The 26,753-nt window shown below is 36.8% G+C and overlaps 1 protein-coding gene across 4 annotated transcripts in view; it reads left to right on the forward strand.

The window, feature by feature from the left end:
• Window positions 1-26,753, forward strand: part of PHKB (phosphorylase kinase regulatory subunit beta) — a 245,632-nt gene that overhangs the window by 74,158 nt on the left and 144,721 nt on the right. For all 4 annotated transcript variants that reach the window (XM_075537116.1, XM_075537118.1, XM_075537114.1 and 1 more), the window contains 3 exons: window positions 12,052-12,159; window positions 15,841-15,921; window positions 23,732-23,847. In XM_075537116.1, coding sequence (XP_075393231.1) covers window positions 12,052-12,159; window positions 15,841-15,921; window positions 23,732-23,847 — 305 coding nt within the window. The remainder of the gene's footprint in view (window positions 1-12,051; window positions 12,160-15,840; window positions 15,922-23,731; window positions 23,848-26,753) is intronic.

Genomic DNA, 26,753 nt, shown 5'->3' on the forward strand with positions numbered 1-26,753 from the left:
TGTGGTAATTTCCTCTCAATCCTATCTTCTTGAATGCCATAATTAAGAATGTTGAATGTTCTCAGATGTGATTTCTGCATTTATTGGTATTATCATGTGGTTCTTGTCCTTTTTCTTGTCAATATTGTGGATAGCATTGATGGCTTTCGGATGTTGAACCATCCCTGAATCCCTTGTCAGAGACTAGAATTGCAACTCCTAGTATTTTTTTTAGATTGCCATTAGCTTGATATACTTTCCCCCAGCCTTTGATCCTCAACCTGTTTTTGTCTGTGAGCTTGAGATATTTATCTTCCAGGTAACAGATAGATGGATTTTGTTTCTTAATTCAGCTTTCTAGCCTTTGTCTTTGAATGGTCTGAATTCAGACCATTGATTTTCAGAGTTATTACATCCTTCTGTGGATTCTTTGTTGTCATTGTGTACCTTTTGTGTTACGCATTGTCCTACCTCCCTTCACCATTGGTTCAAAGATGTCTTTGGTGTTGCTGTCAGTACATTGACATCTGGATAGTGTTTCACAATTCGGTGGTCTGTTTTTGCTCTGTGGAGGTTGGTCTTCTGTCCAAAATGAATTAGAAAGAACTTTTGTAGTGATGGATGTTTTTTTTAAACATATTCTCATAATTTTTCCTAGTCTGGGAAAATGCTTACTTTGCTGTCTATTTGATTCATAGTTCGACAGGAAAGGGGATTCTTGGATCACTGTTATTCTCCTTCAACTTTTGAGTCTTCTCTATTCTCTCCTCGTTTTCATTCATTTTGCTGATAAGTCTGAGCATATTCTTATCTGATCATCCTTACAGGTGACCATATTTTTTCCTCTAGCTGCTCTTATGATTTTCTCCTTGTCCTCTAATTTGGATAACTTGAGTTCTGTATGCCTGTTGGGGTTCACTCTAATTGGTGTCCTCTCTGATTTCTGGATCGTTATCTGATTCTCCTTCATTAGATCAGGAAATTTTTCTTCCATCAGCTTCCTTAATATATTGGCTGCTAATTTCATCATTATGTCTTGCACTTGTATCCCCATTTTTACAATATTGTTTTCCAGTTTTCTTCAGTATTTGAATATCTATTTGATTGTCTTTCATGTTTGTTGAATTGTGCTTGGCTATCCATGAGATTGCTGAAAATTATCTGCCTCTTCCTGCCTGTTGGTAGGGTGTTATACAATTTTCTTTGCTTTTGTTGTATTTACTTTTCATTCATTATTTCTGTTTGGTAAGTGGAATCTATATTTACTTCCCTCTATATGATTCCCTCATATCCTGAATGAGTCTAAGCAGCAATCTGAAGATTTCTTTTTGTGGTGGTTCAAAGTCTGCTTCTTCTACATATGTCACTAAGTTCAGATTCTCTTCAGACATTGCAGTTTGTTTCTCTTGCTTTCTTGTGGTGTCTCCTGATTTGAGTAGTGGTCTAGGTAACATTTTGTTGTTGTTGGAGGTAGTAAGTTACGTGTGTTGTGTATGGCATTGGGGACAGGGATGGCTGGGTTCACATGTAGTTTAAGCGGCATGGTGGTGTGGTATGAATTGGGGCGGTCTGGGCTGCAAGTAGAGGATGTTGTGGGTGGGGTGGGTATAGGAGGCATGTGACCTGCTTTCACGGGTCATTGGCTACACCAGCTGTGTGATCGGCTCAGGCTGCGCTGCCTAGGGGTGCTAACAAATGGGCAGGACCACCCAGAGGCACCAGTCCACATGGGCAGAGCGGGCCAGATCTGCAAGCAATGTGAGCGGGGCATAGGGAGTGGAGTGTACCACACCTATAGGTCTCTAGCTCATGGTATGGACTCTGGAAAGTAGCGTAGATCACCAGCAAGAGGAATGGATTGCCAGCAAATGGCACTGGTGGTACAGGCTGGGGTGGTCTGGGTACCGGGCCCAAACCATGGCAGCTCAGCACTGTGCACAGGGGTGAAGGGTGGTTCAGTGCCGCTGGGATTGTTGGCCTAAATGTCGGAACAGGCCCAGTTTCACGTAATGGATCTCTCACTCAGCCTCTTAATCCCCAAACCCAGCAATCTCACACAGATCTCCCAAGCCGATTACCCCTTGCCCAGAACCATCTTCCCGGATGTCACCTCTTTGCCTTTTAAACAAAAGTAGAGTGGAACTTACTTGATTTGCTACTCTCTTCAACACGTCTATGTTAGTCTGGGTAGACTAGAGAAACAAATCCCTAAACATTCATGTATATAAGAAAGAGCTTAATAATATACAAGAGCAATTGAATATTGAGAAAACATTGCAGCCCAGTCCAGCTCAAGTCCATAAGTCCAATATTAGCCCATATGTCCAAAACCAATCTATAAAGACCTCTTCAGACTTACAAAACACATGCAATGACACTGAATATAGTAACATCACAGGCCAGTGGGTGTCGAAATCATGTGGATCCAGTGGCATTGTAAGCAAAGCATCTCAGTGCTGGCAGGGGTCTCCATGTGACTCTTCTGGGTCCAGAGGTTTGACTCCATCCACCTCTTTCCATGTGTTTTCTCCAATGTATCGCAGGGAGTGAGTCTTATCAGTAGAGAGTCTCCAAAGGAGTGTGCATGTGTCCCACTTCCAGTAAGCTATTTAATTCCTTAACGCCTCGAAATGAAGTCATCAAGCTACAACCTGAGTGACAGGCTAGACTCCACTCCTTCACTCTGAATCCTCAAATTGACACCAGATTATGTAACTACCACAGCTTCTCAACATTCAGTTCTTCTCATAAAACATGATTCTGTAAATTTTCTAAAATCACTACCTAAAAGTTAAGTTTTAAAAATACATTTGTTTTATTGTCATATAATTGGATTATCATATAATTCAATAATTCAGACATATTAATGAGAGTTGTGAAATAATCATCACATGGTGCCCGGCTGTCAAAAGGTATATCATCTGGGGTCTTAAAGGCTTTAAGGTAAACTAGCAGCCATCTAGCTCAGAAGCAACAAAGCCCGCATAGAAGAAACACACCAGCCTGTGAGATCACGAGGTGCCGAAGGGATCAGGTATAAGGCATCATCAGAACAAAAAAATTTCACCACAGTGAATAAGTGGGGGAGTGCAGAGTGGAGACCCAATGCCCATTTGTCGGCCACTGGAGATCCCCTTGCAGAGAGGTCTAGGGGAGGAGACGAACCAGTCAAGGTGCCATGTAGCAACGATGAAAAATATAACTTTCCTCTAATTCCTAAGTGCTTCCCCCCCAGTCTCCCACCCCCAACCCCCACTATCATGATCTGAATTCTACCTTGCAAGACTGGCTAGACCAGAGGATATATACTGGTACAGATAGGAACTGGAAATACAGGGAATCCAAGACAGATCCCTTCAGGGCCAGTGATAGGAGTGGTGATAGTGGGAGTGTAGAGGGGGAGTGGGTTGGAAAGAGGGAACCGATTACAAGGATCTACATGTGACCTCCTCCTTGGGGGACGGACAACAGAAAAGTGGGTGAAGGGAGATGTCGGACAGGGCAAGATATGACAACATAATAATTTATAAATGATCGAGGGCTCATGAGTGGGGGGGAGAGCAGGGAGGAAGGGCAAAAAATAAGGAGCTGATGCCAGGGACTTAAGTGGAGAGCAAATGTTTTGAGAATGATGAGGGCAATGAATGTACAGATGTGGTTTACACAATTGATGTATGTATGGATTATGATAAGAGTTGTATGAGACCCTAATAAAATAATTTAAAAAGAGAGAAATAATCCTCACAATGGATTTCAGAACATCTTCTCCTTTCTTCTATTCATTGTTAGCACATTTCTCCCTAGCCTCTTCTACCATGCCACTAGGTAATTATTAATCCATTTATTTTCTCTATAAATTAACCTATTCTGGATTTCATATACAGAAAAACATACAAAAATAAGAAATAAAGAAATCCTTACAACTATAAAATAAAACTGATAAAAACCTTAATTGAAAAGTATCAAGGGTATATTAAAATTAAAACAAATTTATCATTGGTCAAAAGGGAGATCCAATGATAGTGTTTCATTTAACAAAACTACTTCTGCCATAATCTACTTTACTATACTTTCTATCTGTTAGCAATGCTTTTAACATCCAGGGTCTATAGTCAGAGGAATTAATCAGAGGCTTAATCCACATGAAGATCAATTTTGGGATTCCAACTTTGGGATTCCACTGGCATCCATAGCCTCTGAAAACCAGGTGTTCAAATCTCCAGTACCGTTTCCTCCTCTGGTTTAGATTCTATTATTTACAGTCCTTTGGACACATAGACTAGGATACTTACTCCTTGTGAGTTTAGTTGTTACTTCACTTAGATGGCTGCTCATTTTATGACAAGCCTTCTTTTTTAAAAATCATTTTATTGGGGACTCCTACTGCTCTTTATCACAATCCATACATATATGCATTGTGTCAAGCACATCTGTACGTATGTTTCCATCATCATTTTTATTTTATTTATTTTTTAATTTTTTTACATTTTATTAGGGGCTCATACAACTCTTATCACAATCCATACATATGCATATACATACATCAATTGTATAAAGCACATCCGTACATTCTTTGCCCTAATCATTTTCTTTTTTTAAAATTTTTTTATTTTTTAAAAAAATCTTTTTATTGGGGCTCATAAGGCTATTATCACAATCTGTACATACATCAAATGAGCAAAGCACCCTTATACATTTGTTGCACTCGTCACTCTCATAATTCACCTTCCACTTGGGTTCCTGGAATCAGCTCGGTTTCCCTTTTTTTCCCCCCATCCCCCTCCCTCCCCGATCCCACCCCTGGTCCCTTGATAGTTTTTAAATAATTATTATATCTTATCTTACACTCCCCAGCGTCTCCCCTCACCCGCCTCCCCCTTGACAATCTCCCAGAGAGGAGGTTACACATAGATCTCCGAGATCGGTTCTCCCTTTCTACATGCCCTTTCCTCCTGGTGTCGCCACTCCCACCGCTGGTGTTGAAGGGTTCGTCTGTCCTAGATTCCCTGTGCCTCCAGATCCCCACTGCACCGCTGTACATCCTCTGATACAACCAGGTCCGCAAGGCAAGGTAGGATTGGGGTCACCATCATCATTTTTAAAAAATTTTCTTTCTACTTGAGCCCTTGGTATCAGTTTCTCATTTTTTCCTTCCCTCCAGCACCTTCCCTCCCCAATGAACCATTTGTAATTTATTATTGTTTTTTGTCCCCCTAAGCCCCCATTAATTATTTTTCTTCATGTAAGACAAGTTTTTAAGTCGTCAGATGCTATCCTTATATCCTATACCGCCAGGTTTAATCTTTCAGCCATATTTAGAAGAGTTGTGTAATTTTTCACCACATATAGTTTAAGGAATTTTTCTTTTTATATTCATTATTGTTTGCTTCTCATTTACCCCCATCCTCCCCTGCCATGTCCCTGTGTAGTTACAAAGCCAGTTATTGTCTCCATAGATTTTCCTATCCTGTATTGCATATACAAAAAAATGCAAAACACAAACAGGAAGTAAAAAACAATTAACAATTACTAGAAATAACAGGAAAAAACTCAATCTAAAAGAAAGAAAATATAAAAACTAAAACAGCTTTAACATGGATAAAGTGATAATAGTGTTTTATTTTAACCTAACTCTATCTGCCGTAATTAGCTTCATAGTACGCTCTGTCTGATAACAAGGCAATTCAAATACCTGCACCATGTGCACGAGGAACTCATTGGAGGTTTAATCCATGTGTGGACCTTGATAATGGATCTGGGACTTCCACTGTCATCCATAGCCTCTGAAACTAGGTGTCGCAATTTAAACTCGGATGCCATTCCATCCATGGGATTTAGATTTACTACTTAAAATCCTGAGGCCACAAAGGCTGTTGTGCTTCTACCATTTGGACTTAACTGATGCCTCACTTAGATGGCTGCATGTTTTTAAGCTAAGCCTTTTAAGACCCCAAATGCTATTCTTTCTTATAGCTGGGAACTATCTGATTTCTTTACCACACTCTGTTATAGCACCCATATCTTCAGTGCTCTCTTCTCGAGGGTAAATACCATGTCACAGAACTAACTCTTTCTTGTTTGGACCTGTAATTAAGTGTGAGCCCAAATCTGTTAGTATATCTATAGTTATATGTGTCTCTGGCTCATTTTAAAGACATTATCGTTTTATTGGAGAACATTATAAGTTATCCCAATGGGTTATAATGTTATTTTATTGATAGTATCATTTACTTAATCCACAATACAGAATTTAAAATATTGTTGAGGAAAGTAAAGTATACATATACCAACCAACTGTTTAGACCATAGTATATGATTTATTAACTTGTTGGATTAAAAGTTTAAAAATTGACACTATTTACACAGACAGGGAGGGTAAGAGAAAGGACAAAACTTTTAATAAACTCATTCACAAAGGCAGAAGTTTGCCTGTTAGGCTAACACATGTCATTTAAAATGCAAAGATAGCATGGAAATAGTAAATATATGGTAGTCTTGGGCCACTATATATTGGGCACCCTCAAAGCCATACATGTAAACCAAAGTCCATTGTCTTCCAATTCCATAACCTTGAGATAGCCACATTTGCTTCTCACACTAGGGTGCTTCAGCCTTGAGTCCTAAGGAGTATTTCAGTTCCTTAAATCTGTTACAGGCAAGTTTAAGGTAAGGGTCAGTTCCCTTAGTAGGGTTTCTAAATTGGAGCCCTCTGGTGTGGCCTATGTAGGATGTTTTACACCCCTAAAGAACACTTTCTAATGTCTTAGTTGTCTGTGGCACATGGCCTCTGTCACCAAGGGCTGGATAGAAGCTAGGTCAGAAGGTCCAATTAGGAATATAACACCAGGCATATTCTACCACTAGTGACTATGTAAGTAAGGGGTAGTTCCTCCTGGTTTACCCACCAGTAGAAGGATAATAGCCATCTCTGAGACAGGCATATCCCCCACTCACTTCTTTTCTTGAATTTCCAGTAAAGTTTGCCCGTAGTTGCTTTTGATTTGGGGTGACTCTAGAACAGTATTACATGGCAGAAACTAATTGGTCTCCTCTCCCTCCATCTTGATGAACTGATCCCAGCTGAAGTGAGACTCCCTTTCAAATTAAATTTTAAAATATACAAACAAGGGAGTGATATATGTTCATGGACCCTAAGTGTCTTATGGCTTGGGAGTGCAGTTTAGAAGATTGTGTCACTTGGCAATAGAAGCCCTAGTCTGGTGTTTGTCCTTTTAGTACTATACTCATACAATATTTTTCCTTTTGTGATTGACTAACTTCACTCGGCATTATGGTTTCCAGGTCCACCCATGTCATTAGCGGTTTCCTGGTTTCATAACTGTCTGTTCTTGTTGTGTGGTAGCTTCTTGGTTTCTGTGAAGCAGAAAGCTGCATTACTGGTATTTCATATGTCAACAGGGTCACCCACAGTGAACAGGTTTCAGTGAAGCCTCCAGATTGAGAACAGACTAAGAAAAAGGAATCAGCTACCCACGTTAGATGAATTTGCCATTGTAAGCCTTATGAATAGCATCAAAATATTGTCACATACTGAAGACCTAATGAATGGAAGCACAGTTTGTCAGAGATAGTGCTAGAGGACAGGCCGATCCAATTAAAGTAGCTGAGGGAAAGCTACTATCTCAAAGTAGACTTGACTGGTGAGTTGAGTGGAGTAAAGCTTATGGGAGTACGTACAGCCTTTGGGATCTTGCTGTGGGGCACAACTCAAAATGAGAAGAAACACCTGCAAAAATCTAATATGAATACATTTGAATTGTGTTGCTGGCAAAGAATATTGAATGGACCATGGACTGCCAAAAGGGCAAACAAGTCTGTCTGGGAAGAAATTCAGTCAGAGTGCTCCTTAGAGGCAAGGATGGAGGACTTTGTCTTACATCCTTTGGACATAGCATCATGAGAGACCAGTCCCTGGAGAAGGACATCATGCTTAGTAAAGTAGATGGACAGCAAAAAGAGGAAGGCCTGCAATGAGATGGATGGACACAGTGGGTGCAACAATCGGCTCAAGCATCTGAACAATGTGTGGATGGTGCAGGAGTGGGCATTGCTTTGTGCTGCTGTACACAGGGTATGTACACACTCTATGTCGGAACCAACTCAGTGACACCTAATAGCAACAATAACAATGTATTCTATTATATGTAGGTGCCAGAATTCCTTTATTCATTCTTCTATTTGCATTTGGGCTGTTCCTAGTTTCTTGCTATTTTGAACTGTGCTGCAATGAACAATGGAGAGCATACATCTATTCTGGGTCTGTCTCTTACGCCTTTGGGGTATACTTCAAGCAGAAGTACTGCTAACTCATATGGTATTTCTATTCCCAATTGTTTTGGGTAGGGCCATATTGCTTTCCTCAGTGGTGATATATGTTTACAAGGCCATCAGAAATATATGAGTCCCAGTTTTTCCAATCTCTCTAGCATTATTTGTCCTCTGTATTTTTGAATTGAGCTATTGTAGGTATAAAGTGATGCATCATCATTATTTTGATATTTATCTCCCAGATGGGGAGAAATTGTGAGCATTTTTCACATGTTTGTTAGCCATTTGAGTCTCATTTTTTATAAACTATGTTCATGTCCTTTGCTCCCTTTTAAATTGGATTGTTTTTTTCTATTGTAGTGTTACAGAATTCTATAGATTTTAGTAATTAGTCCCTTGTCTGTTGTATCAAGATTTCTCCCATTTATGGGCTCGTGGTTTACTGCTTTGATGATATCTTTTGATGTGCATAAATGTTTTATTTTGATTAGGTCCTAGTCACCTATTTTGTCTTCTGCTCTAAGTGATTCCTGTATTATATTTGGTAGCTGGTGAATGCAGTGAAATAGGGCATTTAATTGGGTTCCAACTTTTCCACTGATGATCTTTATAGCCCTTGGGTTTATGTTTAGGTATGTAACCCATCTTGAGTTTGTTTTGTACATGAGACAAAGTGCAGCTCTTATTTCATTCTTCTCCAGATACAGAAGAGTTAGTTTTAATTTATTATAAAGTTGAGTGGGTTATTAGAATTGTTCTTGGTTTGCAAATATAAAGCTAGTGGATTTCTTGCCACTAATCTAAATGCTTACTCATTAATATTAGATATTTTTTTACCTAAAAGTGTTCACACACCTAAACTTCTATTACCTTTTCTAACATGCATACTCCTAAGAAGCAGCATTCAGTTAAGAAGTAGATCCCATCTATCCTTAACAGTTTGCAGGCTGAGATGAGCATTGTAGTAGACTATGAGGGTTGCTTACCTATAGATTTAGCTAAAAATGTTTTCTTTAAAATTTTATTAGTACATAGTTTCTAATTCATGAGTAATGATTGAAATGTTATATTTTTCACGACCCTGTCATGAGAGCTTTTTTCCTTTTAATTGTTTATTTTAAGTCTTTTTCCATGTGATACGTTGCCTAGTCACAGTGAAAAAGCTTTTCAGAAAAAAATAAAATATAAGTGGGGCAAACATTTTTCTAGATTATTTTAGTTAACAGAATTTTGCTATTGTTTTTTCATATTTACTTGTGAGATACCAGACATAATGTTCTCACTTGGACTTTCACTGTCCTTGTTTTTGACTGCTTTCTGAAAATTTTTGTTTATAATTGCTGTCAGCATGCCCCATGGATCTTGAAAGCGACCAGTATCTGAGTCTACTTTTTTCTGAAAATTTAAATTACTTGTCTTTTAACAGCTTTAAAACTCATAGCAGAGTTATATAATTTCTCAGTTGAGTGTCTTTAATCATTTAGTAGTTGGTTTTCCCCTTATGCAGCTGATGGAATGCAAATGCTCATGCTGGGTTCTTGCATGTCTCGAAGACTAATGACAACACCACCTTATCAGTTGAAGCTGTCTTATATTCTTGTGCATTCCTAGCATGTGGGCAAGATGTATTTACTTTAATGAGATAACATTTTTTGTATATGAACCCAGAATCATGATCAGAATTTTGAGATATTAATCATGATACTGTGAAAATCTACACATAGATTTCTATTTGTGTAGTTGAAAGCTTTTGCCAATTCTCGATGTTGAAAAGAGATAGCCACATTCTCTGAGTTTACAGAGGATAGGTGAGTCACTTGATAGAGGAATGAGCATTATTTTCTATTTCCTGTTCCTTCATTCTCTCAGTGCTGACTACCTACTGATCTTCCTGACTTCAATTTTTGCTTATCAGGTACTTCAGTTATAAGATTGATTATATTTGTTTGTACAAGGTCCTTGGGTGCTGCTATGGTGTTCCTATCCGCTAGAACAGTGCTATCCAGTAGAACGTTCCGTATTGATAGTAGTGTTCTATATTATTATTTTTGAGCAAATGTTAGCCAGTAGTGGCTATTAGGCACTTGAAATATGGTGCATCTGAGGAACTAAATCTTATATTTAAATTTGGTTAATTATAACATAATTAACCACATACAGCTTTTAACTATGTGGCAGCATTGTATATGAGTATATTAGACAGTGTAATTATCAGAAACTTGCAGGATAGGGTGAAATATATTTAATTAAAGTACAGGGCAGAAAGAGTAGTAATTGAGGGATACATTCACAGTTATAGGAGTCTGGAGGAAGTAATTTTAGTTGAAGTCATTAAGGACTTTGTACGAGAAGCTGTTTTTTAAGTTAACATTTTAAAGATGGGGAGAATCTTAGGAAGTAGAGAAAAGAAAATGTATTTATTCATCATGACCACACAGATGTATTATAACATATTAAAAAATAGAACATAATTGTTTTTACATAGAGTTATATATCATTTTATTTTTCCTGTTCATATTTATTTTATACTTTCAGAGATTATTGCAATACATGGAACATAATTGTCATGAGTAAATATTTTTTAAGTTGAGTTGGCTAGGCCTTAAGAATGTTAGTAGATGTTTTTATGTTTTGTTTTGTCCTTGGTGCTTGTCTTTCAGATTATTTAGTATTTACTTGATATTCTAAAATGGTTAGATTTTACATTACCGTAGCAAATAAAGGTGTTATCTATGTTCCTTGAAGTCGACGCTTTTAGTAATGAGAATATATGAATATTTAAACAGGGGAATGAAAATAAAAACACTCACTAAAATAGAATATAGCCTATAGCATTTTTTTATTATGGGTGTCTTATAAACATTTACAATTCATAGTACAGTAAAATTACTGTAATGTGAGCAAATCAATCATGTTGTGACTTAAGGAATAAATCCTTATCAGAGTTTAAATTAAGAGAAAGGGCAAAATGTTGTAAAAACTTTTGCCTACTGCATTATGCCACTTACTGTGCTATGTAGCCCTGATAGCACCGCGGATAAGGGGTAGCACTTTTAATCTAACTATGAAGTCAGTGGTTCAAACTCACCAGTGCCCCTGCAGAAAAAGATGAGGCTGTCTGCGCCTGTACAGATGGACAATCTCAGACACTCTCTATAATATGGACTCTGAGTGGGAATAGGTTTGATACCAATGGAGTCTTTATTTCTATACTTTAACTATTAAAGTTGTTAAGATAAATCTAAGTAGTTGCATTTTAATTGTGGTGCTGGAGAATATTGAAAGTTATTTCTAAAAGGACAAAGCTCTCTGTACTGGAAGAAGTAATGCCAGTGTGCTTCTGAAAGGCGAGGATGGCAAGACTTCGTCTTACATACTTTGCACATGTTGTCGGGAGAGACCAGTCCCTGGAGAAGGTCATCGTGTTTGGTAAGGTAGAGCAGCAATGATTTAAAAGAGGATGACTCTTGCTGAGATGGATGGACACAGTGGCTGCAACACAGGAACAATTGTGAGGATGGTGCAGCATCGTGCAGGGTTTCATTCTCTTATGCAGAGGAGAGCCATGGGTTGGAGCTGACTCTATGGCACCTAACAACAAGTTGTGAGCCTTTTCTCTGTTTTATTTTTTCAGATGAGGTAGCAGTTCTGAATTTCTCAATTAATTGCCTTTAAACTATAGCTTTCTTCCCTAACAGATTTCATAAAAAATACGTTATAACTTCGAATCCTGGATGTGTGTTTGAATTACTAGAATTATTTAATGTTTATATTTAATTCTAGGTACAGCAATTTAAACAGGACCCACGTCCAACAACATGTCTGCACTCCATTTTCAATGTGTACACAGGAGATGAATTATTTTCCTATGAGGAATATGGCCATCTTCAGGTAAAAAATAGTATAAATGTTTTTTCCTCTCTTTGTGCTTTTTATTATATAAGATTGGTGTTATTTCAATTATTTTTATAAATACAATTTCTTAAGTTCAGAACAGTAGAAAATTAATGATGAAATAGAAGAAAATGAATTGCTATCACAAGGACTGAATTCGTTACGGTTATTGAACATTAACTCTAACTGTAGGTTCTTGGTCTTGAAGCTAAAATTACCATTAGTATTTAGAAGAAAGAAGACAATAGAACTTTTAAGATCAAGAGCTTTTACTTATTAATTAAGCTTAGAAGAATTTTCAACACTTATGAATTAAGGAAGAAGTGATAGTTGGCAGTGCTGCAGCAAAAAATCAGAAAATTCCCTCACATCATTGCTCATTCTAAACTATATTAAGGAGCCCTTACAGTGTAGTGGTTGTGCATTTGGCTGCGGTCCACATAATCAACAGTTCAAAACCAGGTCCCCAGTTCCCAACCTTAAAATTAATAATCAAATGCAAACTGTGTCACCTAGGGACCTAGACACGTAAAACAGACCAAAATTCAACTAAATATAGTAACTGTCAATAAAGCCAAAAGTATCACACTGTCTCTAAAGTCAGCAGTTTGCACCCACTCGTGCTAGTCTACAGGAGAAAGAGGAGGCTTTCTACTTTCCTAAGGATTGATAGTGTTGGGAACCCACAGAGGCAGTCCCGCCTGTCCTATTGGAACACTGTGAGTTGCAGTTGACTCGACGACAGTGAGTTTGGTGTTTTCTGGCTGTTTTCAAAAAGCCAAAATTATAATACTGAAAATTAATACCAAACGACATTTCTGGAGACTATTATTTTTATTTTACATCATATATTAAATTTGATACCTGTGCTATGGCTACACTATGGGATTTTATATCTTATTTCATCTTCTCTTTTCATATCTCTGTGCCATTTTTAGTTAGGGTTCATGTTGTACTAATTTTAGAGTATGAATGTTATCTATACTATTTTTAATGTGGATGTGCTTCCTATATCATCTTTAGGTTTTAGTTTTATCATCTTTAGAACAGAATACATATTATTCATGCATTTCCTCTAAAATAAGGATATCTTTTTTGTATAGACCCCCCTCACTCTCTGGAGATATGACTGCATTACTTTTCGTTTGGCAGTTCTCAACCTGTGGGTCATGACCCCTTTCTGGGTCAAACGACCCTTTCACAGGGGTCGCTTGATTCATAAAAGTAGCAAAATTACAGTTATGAAGTTGCAGTGAAAATAATTTTATGGTTGGGGGTCACCACGACATGAGGAACTGTTTGAAAGAGTCACGGCATTAGGAAGGCTGAGAACCACTGCTGTAGTTTAAATCTTTCAAACACAGCAAGTACAGTGTCACCATTGCTGACAGAAGAACCTCTCATACTCCTTACCAGTCCCTTGAAGAATGAATATTAAGTGAATATAGTTTCTTAACCTACCGTATATACTCGTGTATAAGCCGAGTTTTTCAGCCGTGTTTAGTGTAGTTTTGTGGTAAAATTATGTGCCACAGCTGATAATCGGGTTGGCTTATACTCAAGTATATACGGTAAGTAGCTTTTATGTGCTTTTTGCTTTAATAGAAATATGGTTACTATTCAAAATAGTATCTTTATAAGATAGTGCCTCATTTACCTGTGTATCCTAGAATTTCATATTAGTATCTGACACATAAAAATCAGAAATGCCAAACCAGCTATTGTGTGCCACACCCCACATGTGTTACAATAGAACTTGCTCCATAGGATTATCACTGATTTTTCAGGTTAGATCATCAGGCCCTTCTTCTGCGATGCTTCTAGGTAGATAGTAATTGTTTGTATTATACTGGGTTTCCAAAACCAAATTTAACCCACAAATATGTATTTGATTCCAACCCATAGTATCCCTTAGATAAGCAGAGTAGAACTCTTTAGGATTTCAAGAGACTGTGAATCTTTATCGGAGCAAACGGCTTTGTCTGTCTCCCATGAATATTTGGAAGTTTTGAATTGCTGACCATTTGATTAATAGCCTAACATGCAGTCAACTGCACTACAGGGATCCTTTGTTACATACAATCAGTGTTAAATGTTGGCATGCTTTATTGACATTTTCTTATTGAAGCTCACAAAAAGTCATAACAGGGAACTTCTGGAGTTACAATTATAAATATCTGCCCCTAGGAATGACATTTCTTTGAATGTTCTTGATGACAGAGTCCGTTCTCTAAGAAAATACATGGCTGAGCCCTGCAACATGCTGAGAGAATTCAATCAAGAATTTTTGTTAGTGTGGAGAAACCTGAAACCTTGTAAGACCTTGACACCCATTGGACACTGAATAAGAGGAAATCAGAAGATAATCTGGGATAGGTCTGTTTCCCTGGGGCCACTAGCAGTGTCAGTCTCTGGGTGGCATGCAGGCTGCTTCATCTAAGACTTCCTGAACACCAATAATTTTTTGCTCCAACATTTTTTCAACTGCTGCATAAGGATTAGAGGAAAATCATGGGAGACAGTCACCATGGCTGTTGGAGGGTAATAACCTTCTGAGCAACATTGTATCAGATCAAAAGTACATCTTTTTGTTTTTGACCCGTAGGCTTTTCCTGATTTAATTATGGAAAACCATAAATGTTGTTTTGATTTTTCTATTTTATTTTATTTATTTATCATATAAAAGCTTTGTTGAGCTATTGTCACATATTTATACTTCACCTGTTTAAAGTGTCTAATTCAGTGTTCTTTAGTCCATTCACTATTGAGCAAGCATGATCACAGTCAATTTCAGAACTATTTTTAAATCAACCCCAAAGAAACCGTATACTCAGTAGTAATCCGACTACATTTCCTCATAATTCCCCAGTTGACTGATCTACTTTCTGTCTCTCTGTACTTTTCTATTATGGACCTTTCATATAAATAAAATTATATATAGTGTGTGCTCTTTTCTGACTGGCCAGTTTCACCTAGCATAAGATTTTTACTATTCATCCATGTGGATTCTTGACTGCTTCTTTACTTGAGACTATTTATTTATACATCCTGTTTAGGATTTTGTTAAAATGATTTATATATATATTATATATATAATTGATTCATGGTTAAATTATATATTATCCATCTTTAAAAGAATGACAAATTAAAGAAGAAAACAACATATTTTCAAAGTAGATTATGCCATTGATTTAAATCCTGACTGGCATTTATATTAATTCTTTGAAAATGAAAGTGCTTTCAATATTTACCATATCTTGCTTATGATGTTTATGGTGGACTGACATAGTTGTAATGTTTTACTTGATGACAACTTTTTCATTAAAATACATTTGAAATATAATTGCCTATGGGGAAAAACTATTCTATGCAGAAATACCTGAGTCTAGAAATAAATCTTAAAAATGAATGTTATAGAATCACTTGTTAATAATTCTTCATATAGTAATTTCCCTAATTGTGTGTTACTCATCATAATGAATTTGAAAATTTTAGATTTTTATAAGCAAAGCTGAAATTTTATAGTGAGCACAGCTTTATTTCACAGTAAAAAAGCAGTCACTTTTATATGCTATATATAGGGCAAATGACTTCTAACTTGAGATTTAACAATTAATTTTGTAACATAATGTTTTCATTGTTTTTTAAAAAACTTTTAATAGCCTTGTTTATTTTCAGATAAATGCAGTGTCACTTTTTCTTCTTTACCTTGTGGAAATGATTTCTTCAGGACTCCAGATTATCTACAACACTGATGAGGTATAATTTCCCCAAATTTTGTATTGCTATTAATCTCTTAGGTTAATTTGTAAAATTTATTTTAAAATTGCTTGTTACTTAAAAAAAAATAAGCCTTTCCTATTAGAATCTACTCAGAATATGGCTGTGAAATAGCTGCTTCCTCCAATTCTTTTGACCTTTATGATACGGATTGAATAATTCCATACTCTTCAATTTATACCACATTAAAAGGACAGTTTTGGCATTCGTGAGGGACTCAAATTTCTTTTGAAATATTCTTTGAGTTTGGGAACAAAAAGACGTGTATGGGGTAAGATATCCCAACAAAATACCTCAAGAATGCTATCCTCAAAGAACGAGCAGGTTCATCACATGATGAGGGGAAATATTCTTCAACACAAATTTCCTGGCACTTTTCTTACCAATGCAGTTGTCAATTTCCTGAAAACCTTTCTTTTTTAAAAGAATTTATGCATATTAATTATTATATTGGTGAAGAATATTGATTATGCTCATGTTATTAGGTGCTAATCATTCCTTTCTGACAGCAAACTTTAAAAAAAATAATTTTATTGGGGGTTTGTACAACTCTTACCACAGTTCATACATCCGTCCATTGTGTCAAGCATATTTGTACATTAGTTGCCATCATCTTTTCCAGAACATTTTCGTTCTACTTGAGCCCTTGGTATCAGCTCCTCATTTTTCCCCTCCCTCCCCCACCCTTCTTCCCTCATGAACTCTTGGTAATGTATAAATTATTTTTTTTTTTTCATGTCTTACACTGACTGATGTCTCCCTTCACCCATTTTTCTGTTGTCTGTTGCCCTGGGAGGGGTTATATGCATATCATTTTCATGGCTTCCCCCTTTCTCCGCCCATTTTGCCCTTACCTTCCTGGTATAGCCACTCTCTCCTTAAAACTTCTCATAAGCCCATATGATCATCCCTGTTTTGTCAGGAAATTATACCAAGATTTTTCCTCTGGAATCACAAAATCAAAACTAGCCTACCAGATTTGAATTTAACTGTACCCACAAATCCCCTTCAAGCCACTATTTGTTTGCACATCCTATTATTTAAGGAATGCCAAGGAGACTGAAGTAACTTGTCAAAGGCGTGGAAGCAGCACCTGATGTCTCTTGATTACAGAAAGGGGAAGGAAAACCAAAATCTCCATCAGTCTAAGGCTGATTCCTACGAGACTGAAGTAAGATATGTCTCTAAACCTCGGACCTTCTACACCAGTTTGGACACCAGCCATCCCTATCATAGTAGATAGTCTTTTCTGCTGGGTTCAATAATTCACTGCGGTGACTACATAGAACTCAACTAATACCCCTGATTTGTGGATTTCTTAAGGATCAGAAATGCTCAGGCCACTGCTTTTTTATCAGGACAGCCTTTTATAAGTCAGACTCACAGAAACCCTTTTCACTCCCTCTGGTCCTCAGCCAGAAGGCCCTTTGACTCCTGCATGTCTTGTGCAGTGTTACAAATCTTTTTTAACACTGCTGATAGATTCCCAAGGGAACTGAGCTCAAGGTTTGTAAATCAGCAAACTCCCCAAACAAGTGAGCATCCTGCCTTAAGACACTCTACTCACTGCATGGGCCAGGAAGGCCACCACTGTCTCATGCTCTTCCTCTCGTGCTGCTACTGCTGCTCCTCTGCCACGCCTCTGCTGTCACAGCTTTATATACCTGGATTGAAGAGATTTAGTTTATTTGAATTAGTGCATTTTAGTGCAACTCTTGGGCTCTTGGATCACCTTATCTGATTCTCAGGTGACTCATTTTATACCAGAACACCTGAATTGACCAATTCCCACTGTAGTTATAAATGTTTACAGTCAAAATTAACAATCACATCTGAATCATATAATCCTAGCATCTGTCTTCCCTCACCTTCTTTTACCCAGACCCATCATAAAAAGAAAGAAATATACTCAATATGCTTAGTCCCATCTCCCAGCGACTTGTTTTGGGGGAGTTATAAAAAGTATGGCTAAAAGAGCCATATTAAATAATTCATAGCACCACACCAATGTATTACTTAGAAAACTTGTCTACATCTATCCTCTGGTTGGAGAGACAGGTTTTAATATTTTTTAGAATAAACAAGCATATTTGAAGGAAAACCCTAGTGGCTGTGTGGTTTCTTTACCTCCATGCTTGAACAAAATATATCTAAAATATGTTTTCAATGTGTGTAATCAATATAACAATAGGTTCACAAGGTGTTTTATTTTTATTAGTGTATTTTCATAATTTGGTGTAATTAATAATGAACCCCTCTCTCTAATAAAGTGTTGCATAGCCACATGCAGTTAACGGCTACCCTAGTCGAATTTGTAACGTGAGAAAGAGAACAGGATTTTCCAAGGAACAGACACTGCGACCAATGTCTATTTCATTCCACTTAGCTTTGTGTGTGACTGCTCACCTTAACTATCACTTACATTTTATTGAACTTTTGCAATGGAAATATGCAGAAATTGGAATTTTATTTCTCTGAACTATGCTCCCATTTTCTCCTTTAATTTTTATTTTTGTTTTTACTTTTTTAATGTGTGATTTATGAAGGAATTTCCAAACATTCATGGAAATATAGGATAAACTTTTATGAAAGTATTCCACAAACTTTTTAATCTCTTATTTATATAGATGTAAAACACTTGCCATCTTAAGTGTTTTAAGTGTAGAATAAATGTATTTGCATTAATCACATTCTGCATGGTTTGCAATCATCATGACAATTTTCAAAACTTTTTTTCATACTTCAAACAGGTGCTATGTATTAATTAAACAATAACTTTTAATTCCCTTCTTTCTGTAGTCCCAGTCTTATCTAATAACCCAGTATCAGATTCAAGATCATGAATATTTATCCTAGTGTTTCTTAATAAGGGAAGAAGTTGAGGATTTCTGATTCTTTCAAGTTACTGTCTCGGTAATCCACAGAGGCAGTTCTACCCTGTCTCTGAGTTGGAATCCAATCAATAGCAGTGGATTTGGGTTTGGGGCTTTTTGGGGAGCAGATGGTATATGAGTTGTACAATTTTTACTTTTATATGAGTAAGGGTTTTGAATTATTATTTGTATATAGTGTGAAGGGTTCCAATTTCATTAATTTTGAATATCCGATTCCAACAAAACTTGTTGATGAGATAATTCTTTCCTCCGAAGTTTTGTCCCTCTACTCTAAAATCAGTTAGCTGTAGTACATGTGATTCTTTCTTACTCTCCATTCAATTTCCTTGGTCTGTAGGTCTTTGTCAGTACCACACTATTTTGACTTCTGTAAGTCTTTGCTAAATTTTGAAATTATTCCAAAAGAATCCCAGCTTTATGTTCATGTCTTAGGATTTTTATATCTTTAAAACTTTTCTATCATGTTTTAAATTCTAATTAATCCTTTCCTTGTTTGGTGACTGTTCAACGTGTAACAATTATGGAAAATTAGAGATGATGGTAACCCCCAAATCAGATGGCAAACATTGTCAAGGGGATCTTTGCAACTGTGCTGAGACAGGAATATAACATCTCATAATATACTGTCTTTAGGGAAGCAATTTGAATTTACTCTAAAATTTTTATATTGTCTGCTTTCTATTAGTCTCAGGTCTCTAATGGCCTTGTATGGCCATTGTTGATGTAGTGTCTGCCCTAGTCTTGTATCTTTATCTGTAGAGGGAAATTGATGGGATTATGGAGATATTAATGGCCTTGCTGAATATCTGGGGACATGGAGGGAACATAAGGAGGAAATGTACATTCAATAATAATATGTAAAAGGAGGGCGGGAAAGCTGCAAAGTTGATTGTGACCAATGATCGCACAGTCCTTGATATGAAAACCATTGAATTTTATATGTTATAGCTCAATTTTTAAGAGAAGGGAATTTTTCCATGAATTTAAATATTTCCTCATATATGATGTCATTGATATAATTAAATGTCAGTTATGGCTCAACTATACTCAAATCTTTTTCAGCAGTATTACATCTAGTTTAGACTGTTACAGTTTAAGAAGGATATCTAGACATGGGATGGGATTTTTATTTTTCTGTATTAGAAAACATAGTCTTGGAGAGGTCTTATGATAATTTATTTAACTAAGTATATGTAAAAAATAAACACAGATAGATGTAGTTGATATAAATTATCTCTTGAGCTCTTTTCCATTTCAATCTCTGATTTATTTTTAAAGTTACATTTTAATTTATTTTTGTTTACTATTAACAGTCTTTCTTTTACATGGAAATATGTCTCTCACTTTATATAATTCTTTTAAAGTTTCCTGAATTGACCTGTTTCTATTACATGTTGTGGCAGCAGCCCTGGTGGTGTAGTGGGTTACAAGATTGGCTGCTAAAGGCAAAGTCATAAGTTTGAAGCCACCAGTCACTTAATGGGAGAACGATGAAGAAGCATTTGAGTCTTTTAAAGATTTATAGTTTCAGAAACTGACAGGGACAGTTCCTCTTTATACTGTAGAGTTGCTATGAGTCATAATTGACATGATGGCATTGAGTTGGGTTTCTCTGTTTATGTGTATTATATACAGTCATTTATAATATATAATACATCTATAATTACATTATACATTTATGATATATTTATATAAATAAAAATCCATTTACATATGCACACATAAATATGTGTGTTTGTAGGTGGAAGTAAAGAACATGGGAAATTTAAAGAATGTAAATGATAGTACAATAGTGTTTGCATCCCGGGTTATATATAATATGAAGATTTAAAAACATTTTTAAATCTTCCATATATTGGTATAGACATCTTTAGCTAATTTAGGAATATTATAATAGTTAGAATTTTTCCAGATAGTGGCTTTTTTTAAGCTGAGAGGAAAAAATACTGATGATATTTACTTAGAGGAAAAGATACTGATGATACTGATGAGACATAATAAGCTAACAACTTCTCTCATTGTGGAAACACATTTTCTAAAATATATAATGCAATCATTGTTCAATAAGAATTCACTTCTATCTGTGACATTTTAAAGGATATTAATATAGCATAATTAACTGTTATGCTTTTCTTTCCTAAATATGTTTATATTTAATAAATACAAATTTAGAACCCTAATGTTAAAATTATTTTGCATATATAGTACATACAGTCATGTAGCCATGTTAAAGGTTAGTATTTTTTTCCTGATTCATCAGGAAATGTTGACGTTTGTTCAGTCAATTGCACGATCACTTTTCCGAGTTTTTAAAATTTATTAACCTTCACTATGATAATTACATTAGAAATTTATGGAAGGAATCTGATCTATAAATGAATTTACTTTAAAAGTGTCCTTTTGTGCACATATTTATAATTGAACAACAAATGAGTTGTTAAGTAGAACATAGTTGTATTTGTCAGAATAAAATGTACTCATGAGTTACAAAGTAAATTTTTTTCAACCGTTTTATTGGCATATAATTCACATAACATACAATTGAATAGTTCAATTATTCAATCATATCAAGGATAATTATACAATCACTACCACATGTATCATAGAGCATTCCCACCCTCATGGTCAAATTGCCTTTAAAATGAGTTCTACAATCATGATCAATTCTACTGCTCCCTAACTCCCTTCCACCTTCATTATTTACTCCCCAAATCCCCTTCCCCTCCTCTGGTAGTTATATAATCTGGTGTCAACTTGCGGAGGGGTCCAGTCCATCTTGTCAATCAGGTCACAGCTGACCTCATTTGGAGGCACCGAGGAGATAGATAAATAGCTTACTTGAGGCCAGATACACACAGACTCTACTTCGTCTTCCTGCTAACAAGACGCATGGAGCTACTCTAGAGCCCTGGAGCTGGAGGAGCCTTGTGAAAATCCCTGCCAGCATTGAGATGTTTCCATTGCCACTGGATCCACAAGACTTTCCACCCACTGGCCTGTGATGTTCCAGCGCTCCGTGTCATTGCCTGTGTTGCATTAGTCTGAAGAAGAGTTTATAGATTGGTATTAGAAAAATGGGCTAAGAGCAGACTTATGGATTGGGTTGGGATGTTTTTTAAATGTACAATTTCTCTTTGACCTAAAGCTCTTTCTTATACACGTGAGTGTCTATGAAATTTGTTTCTCTAATCAACCCAGACTAGCACATCTCTATAACACCTTGTATCAGTTATTATCATTATACATCCACTCCTTCTGTGCTTCACAGCTGGGAAACCCCACAAAAAAAAACAACCAAATACAAATTGCACTAAGGTGGTAAGGATAAGATTTTATATATATTAGTATATAGACAAAAATAGAAATAATGCATGAGAGGGTTTGGGAGGAGGGGCGATGTAGAGGGGTGGGAGAGGTAAGAAGGAGATGATGTCAAGAATCCCAGGAAGAAAGGAAAGTATTTTAAAGACTGATTTGGAAGCATTTGCACAATTATGTTTGACATGATTGAACTGTGGAATGATATGACATATGTATTAATTCCCGTTACAGCAAATTCAAAAGAAAGAAATATAGAAAGAAAAACACACGGATCCAGGAGTGAGTTCTGGGCCTGCACCAAATCCTATCTCCAACTTAAGGACAATTTGTTTGTACATTATGACCCTGCTTGATGCTTACCTTCATGACATGATCACCTAAAACAAAGGTGATAGTGCAAAGCATGGTGAAGAGAATAGATGGTGCCCGGCTATCAATCAGAATAGTGTCTGGGGTCTTAAAGGCTTGTATTCCAACAAGCAGCCATCTGGGCAAGGAGTCAACTAAGTCCATGCAATAGAAGCACACTAGCTTGTGTGATTCAAAGATGACAATTACAAAATTCAAATATGGTGAAGAGAATGGTATCAGAGCTAAAATTATTAGCATCTAATTTGCAAAGTGCTGTGCAGGACAATGGGAGCACAAAACCATATGCAGAGTATCTAGTTAGACCGAGCCCTTCCACTCTAGCCAAAGGCAAGAGTCACAAACAACCTTACTGTCGGGCAGAGACCATTGTAATCTTGATTAGGCTGGATCGAACAGGATACCTGGGCAGTTGACCTCCCTATAGACATGACCTGAATTTGTTCTGGGTGCCACTATCTCTTGGTTGTTACATGACTGAAATTTCTTCCCTGGCTCGCATGCCAGCAGGGCCACCTAAATTGAGCACATTTCAGCATAGCTTTCAGACTCATAACAGACTATGAAGGATATATAGTTGCCCACTTCTGAGGAATTGGTCACTGAAAACATTATGAACAGAACCAAACATGTCAGATACTGAAAACTACACAAAAAGAAGCAGAACACTGTGAGACAGCGGTTCTCTGCCTGTGGGTTGTGAAGCCTTTAGGAGTTGAACAACCCTTTTACAGGGGTTACCCGATTCATACCAGTAGCAAAATTATAGTTGTGATGTAGCAAAGAAAATAATTTTATGGTTGGGGAGGTCATCACCACATAACAAACTGTAGTAAAGGGTCACAGCATTAAGAAGGTTGTGAACCCTTTATAGTACCAGAAGGCACGTGCCTTAGGTCAGAAGGTACTCAAAATATAACTGAAGAAGAGTTGCCTTCTCAAAATAGAGTGGACCATATGGCATGAATGGAGTCATACTATAGTCGTGGAAACTAGCATTTCCAAAAATGCCTTTGAGGCAAGTAAGCAGCAGCTTCAAAAAGTTCCTAGAAAATAGAAGTGAATGATCACAATTTTTTTCTATTAAATTTTAAACACTACCCTCTCCCATATAATAGGGAGAATCAAGTAGCATCTAATTGTTATTGTTATATGTAAAGAGCCTGCATTATTATGCATACTTAAGTTTTATTTCCTTCTCTTAGGTGTCTTTCATTCAGAACCTTGTATTTTGTGTGGAAAGGGTTTACCGCGTGCCGGACTTTGGTGTTTGGGAAAGAGGAAGCAAGTATAACAACGGCGGCACTGAGTTACATTCAAGGTAATTTTCTGATTTATGAATTTTTAACTGATGTATGGTATGTAAATATAAATTTTTAAAGTATTTGGTTAGAACTGTGCTTTTTGTGTTAATTTTCATTTCTTAAAATTTGATATAAATAAAATTTAATTAAAATTAAACATAAGAATGATCTTTCAGTGTCCATAAACTGATGCAAGAAGGGAGCAGGGTGTTCTTCCACACCTCCCACTATGTCAGTATATTTCTATCAGTCTTCCTCAGTAATCAATGGCTTGACCTTTCTGTTCATGTAAGTTACTTTTTTTTTACCACTTTGAAACAATTTTATATTAAAGGTCACAAATACTAAAATTTCTAAACACTAGTCATGTATGTATTGGTAAAACTTCTTTCTCATATTTTAGAGCCTAATTTTTATTGTGACCACTGATGCTCATGTAAAATTTGACATTTTGTGTCATCTGTAATAGACATTCGCAACATTGTCAGTTGTGGGATAGTGAATTTAAATAAATAAGAATCGTTGGTGATTGATTTTTGTACTTCAGAAAGTTCAAAAATGGCATGGAAGCTGTTTCTGACCTTTCGTAGGTACAAGGACAATCCAACACATAAACCATACTTGCTGCTACCCTCCAATCTTTGTCGTATTCTGATACCGTCTCTACCATTGCACTCTGCTTCTCTGCTGGTTTAAAAGTCATTGAAGTGGCCACACAGAACTCACACACAATACAGTGCTCATGATTATGGGGCTGTTAGGGAAGGTTTTAGTCAGCATCAAAAATGTTAAAGATATAGTTCTTTTCTCCATTTTCCCCCCTGATCCTTAATCTGGAAACCACATTGCCCTTTGGCCTCTGCCCTCTTTAGGTAAGTGCTACAAAACTCTTTTAGTGTTCTTAAATGCCAAAAGATGTATCCCATTGTGTATGTAAACCTCCGACATGAAGATACTTAGTTTTGTTAGGTTTCTGGATTGGGGTACCTCAGTTCTTGCTTCGCAGTGCTGAAAGAATTCATGCAGTAGAAGCTTGTTTGTAATCCAAGAGACTTTTATGAGGAAAGGGGACATTTCAAGTGTTACAATCTCAAAAAGTACATGCTATTTCTTGAAAGCATACAAGGATACATGGTAAGCGAATAGGAGTTTGTGACTGAACTTAAAAAACCACATGCAAAGAATACAGAACAGGAAATCCCCAAGGTGTGTGGCGGGGAGGGGTATGCCCACCCTCTTGCAGGAGAGATTCCCATCCTCTGCCTGCCAAGCAAGCCTGAAAGAGCTGGAGGAGGCCTGTCTGCTGACTGATTTTATTCCCTGGCTGGGGAGACGTGGTTGAGGATATCGACTGATCTTACTGGCTGAGTTTAATCACACCTGGGTGATGTCATATGACAGGTGCCTAAGGTAGGCATACCCAGGTTGCCTTTCACCTGGGCCTAGGGTCTTTGGTCTGAGCATGCTCAGTTCCAGATTTTCCCATAGGTGTCTTAATTATTGTACCAGATTTTTTTCAAACCGCTAGACAGGCTTTGAGGGAGACAACCCCATCTTGTCCCTACTCTGGCTTCCTTTCAATATTACATTAGACAAATAATCCTGATGCTCTTTCTCATGGTGTCCGTTGCTGAGGCTGCTTCTCTGCCCAGGGATTTGGATATACTCCACTTGTGGCTCCTGCTTGCTTAGTCATCCCTGGGATTTCCTGTACTTGCTTCTGAGAGATGGCTTATTTTTACCTCAGTGGAATAGCAAAATCAACCAGTCCCAATGTTAGAGTTTTAGGCTCCCTATTTGCATAATCCCAAACAGTCATTTGGTTAGCATTACAAAGATGTTTGATAGAAAAGCCATTACAAGTAATTCAGCAGCACCACAGGACTTTTTCTACACTTTAAGGCAAGGAAAATAGTGTTATAGAATGCATCCCTCTGTTAAGATTGCATTGCAAATGTACGCCCTTGAGGTAATTTCTTAAAATTTTAAATTGGGATATGGTGACAGAAGCAAAATGCTGAATCAGACACTCAAGAGTACATCCTTCTATAGAACTCCCACAAATACACGAAATGTGAAAACAATAGAATCAACTTTTTTTCAGAATTCTGGAAAATAATAAAGGGTTTATTGCAAGCACATTAAAAATTTTACAGTAAACCAAATAAAATCTTACTCAAAAAGGTTTTTGAAATGCTTATTCAAAAAACTCAGCAGATGGCTCTCTGATCTATTTTATAGTTGTATTGGCATCAATTCATATATACAATTGAATAGTTCCATCATATTAAGAGTTGTGCCATCTTGACCACAACCAATTTCAGAACATTTTGTTTTTTCTTGTACTCATTGTTTTTAGCGCTTCATTTCCCCTCCTCTGCCCCTAGGTCATTATTAATCCAGTTACTACTGTCTCTTTAGATTTACTCATCCTGGGTTTAATATACAGAAAACCAGAGGCAACAAGAAACAAACAACAAACATATCCCAACAATTAGGATAAAGTATAACTGAAAAACCTCAATCTAAGAGAAAGTGGAAAACAGTAAAAACTGAAACAACTTTAAAATGGATCAAAAGGGAGAATAATTGATAAAGTATTTTCATTTTAACCTAACTTCGTTGACCATAATCCACCTGGACTGTTTGAGGGGAGTCACCAGAGGGTGATCCATGTGGACACCCTGCAAATGGACTTGGGGTTTCTACTGTCATCCCTAGCCTTCTGCAAACCAGGTGGATACAATTTAAATTCTTCCACCCTTCCTCTGGATTTGCATTTTATTACTTCTAATTCTTACATCACACAGGCTAGTGTGCTTTCTCCATGTAGACTTCGTTGATGCTTCACTTGGATGGCTTCTTGTTTTAAGGGAAGCCCTATGACCGCATACACTGTTCTTTCTCATAGCCAAGCACCATC

The sequence above is a fragment of the Tenrec ecaudatus genome, chromosome 18 (assembly GCF_050624435.1).
Source record: "Tenrec ecaudatus isolate mTenEca1 chromosome 18, mTenEca1.hap1, whole genome shotgun sequence".
Classification (NCBI taxonomy): Eukaryota; Metazoa; Chordata; class Mammalia; order Afrosoricida; family Tenrecidae; genus Tenrec; species Tenrec ecaudatus.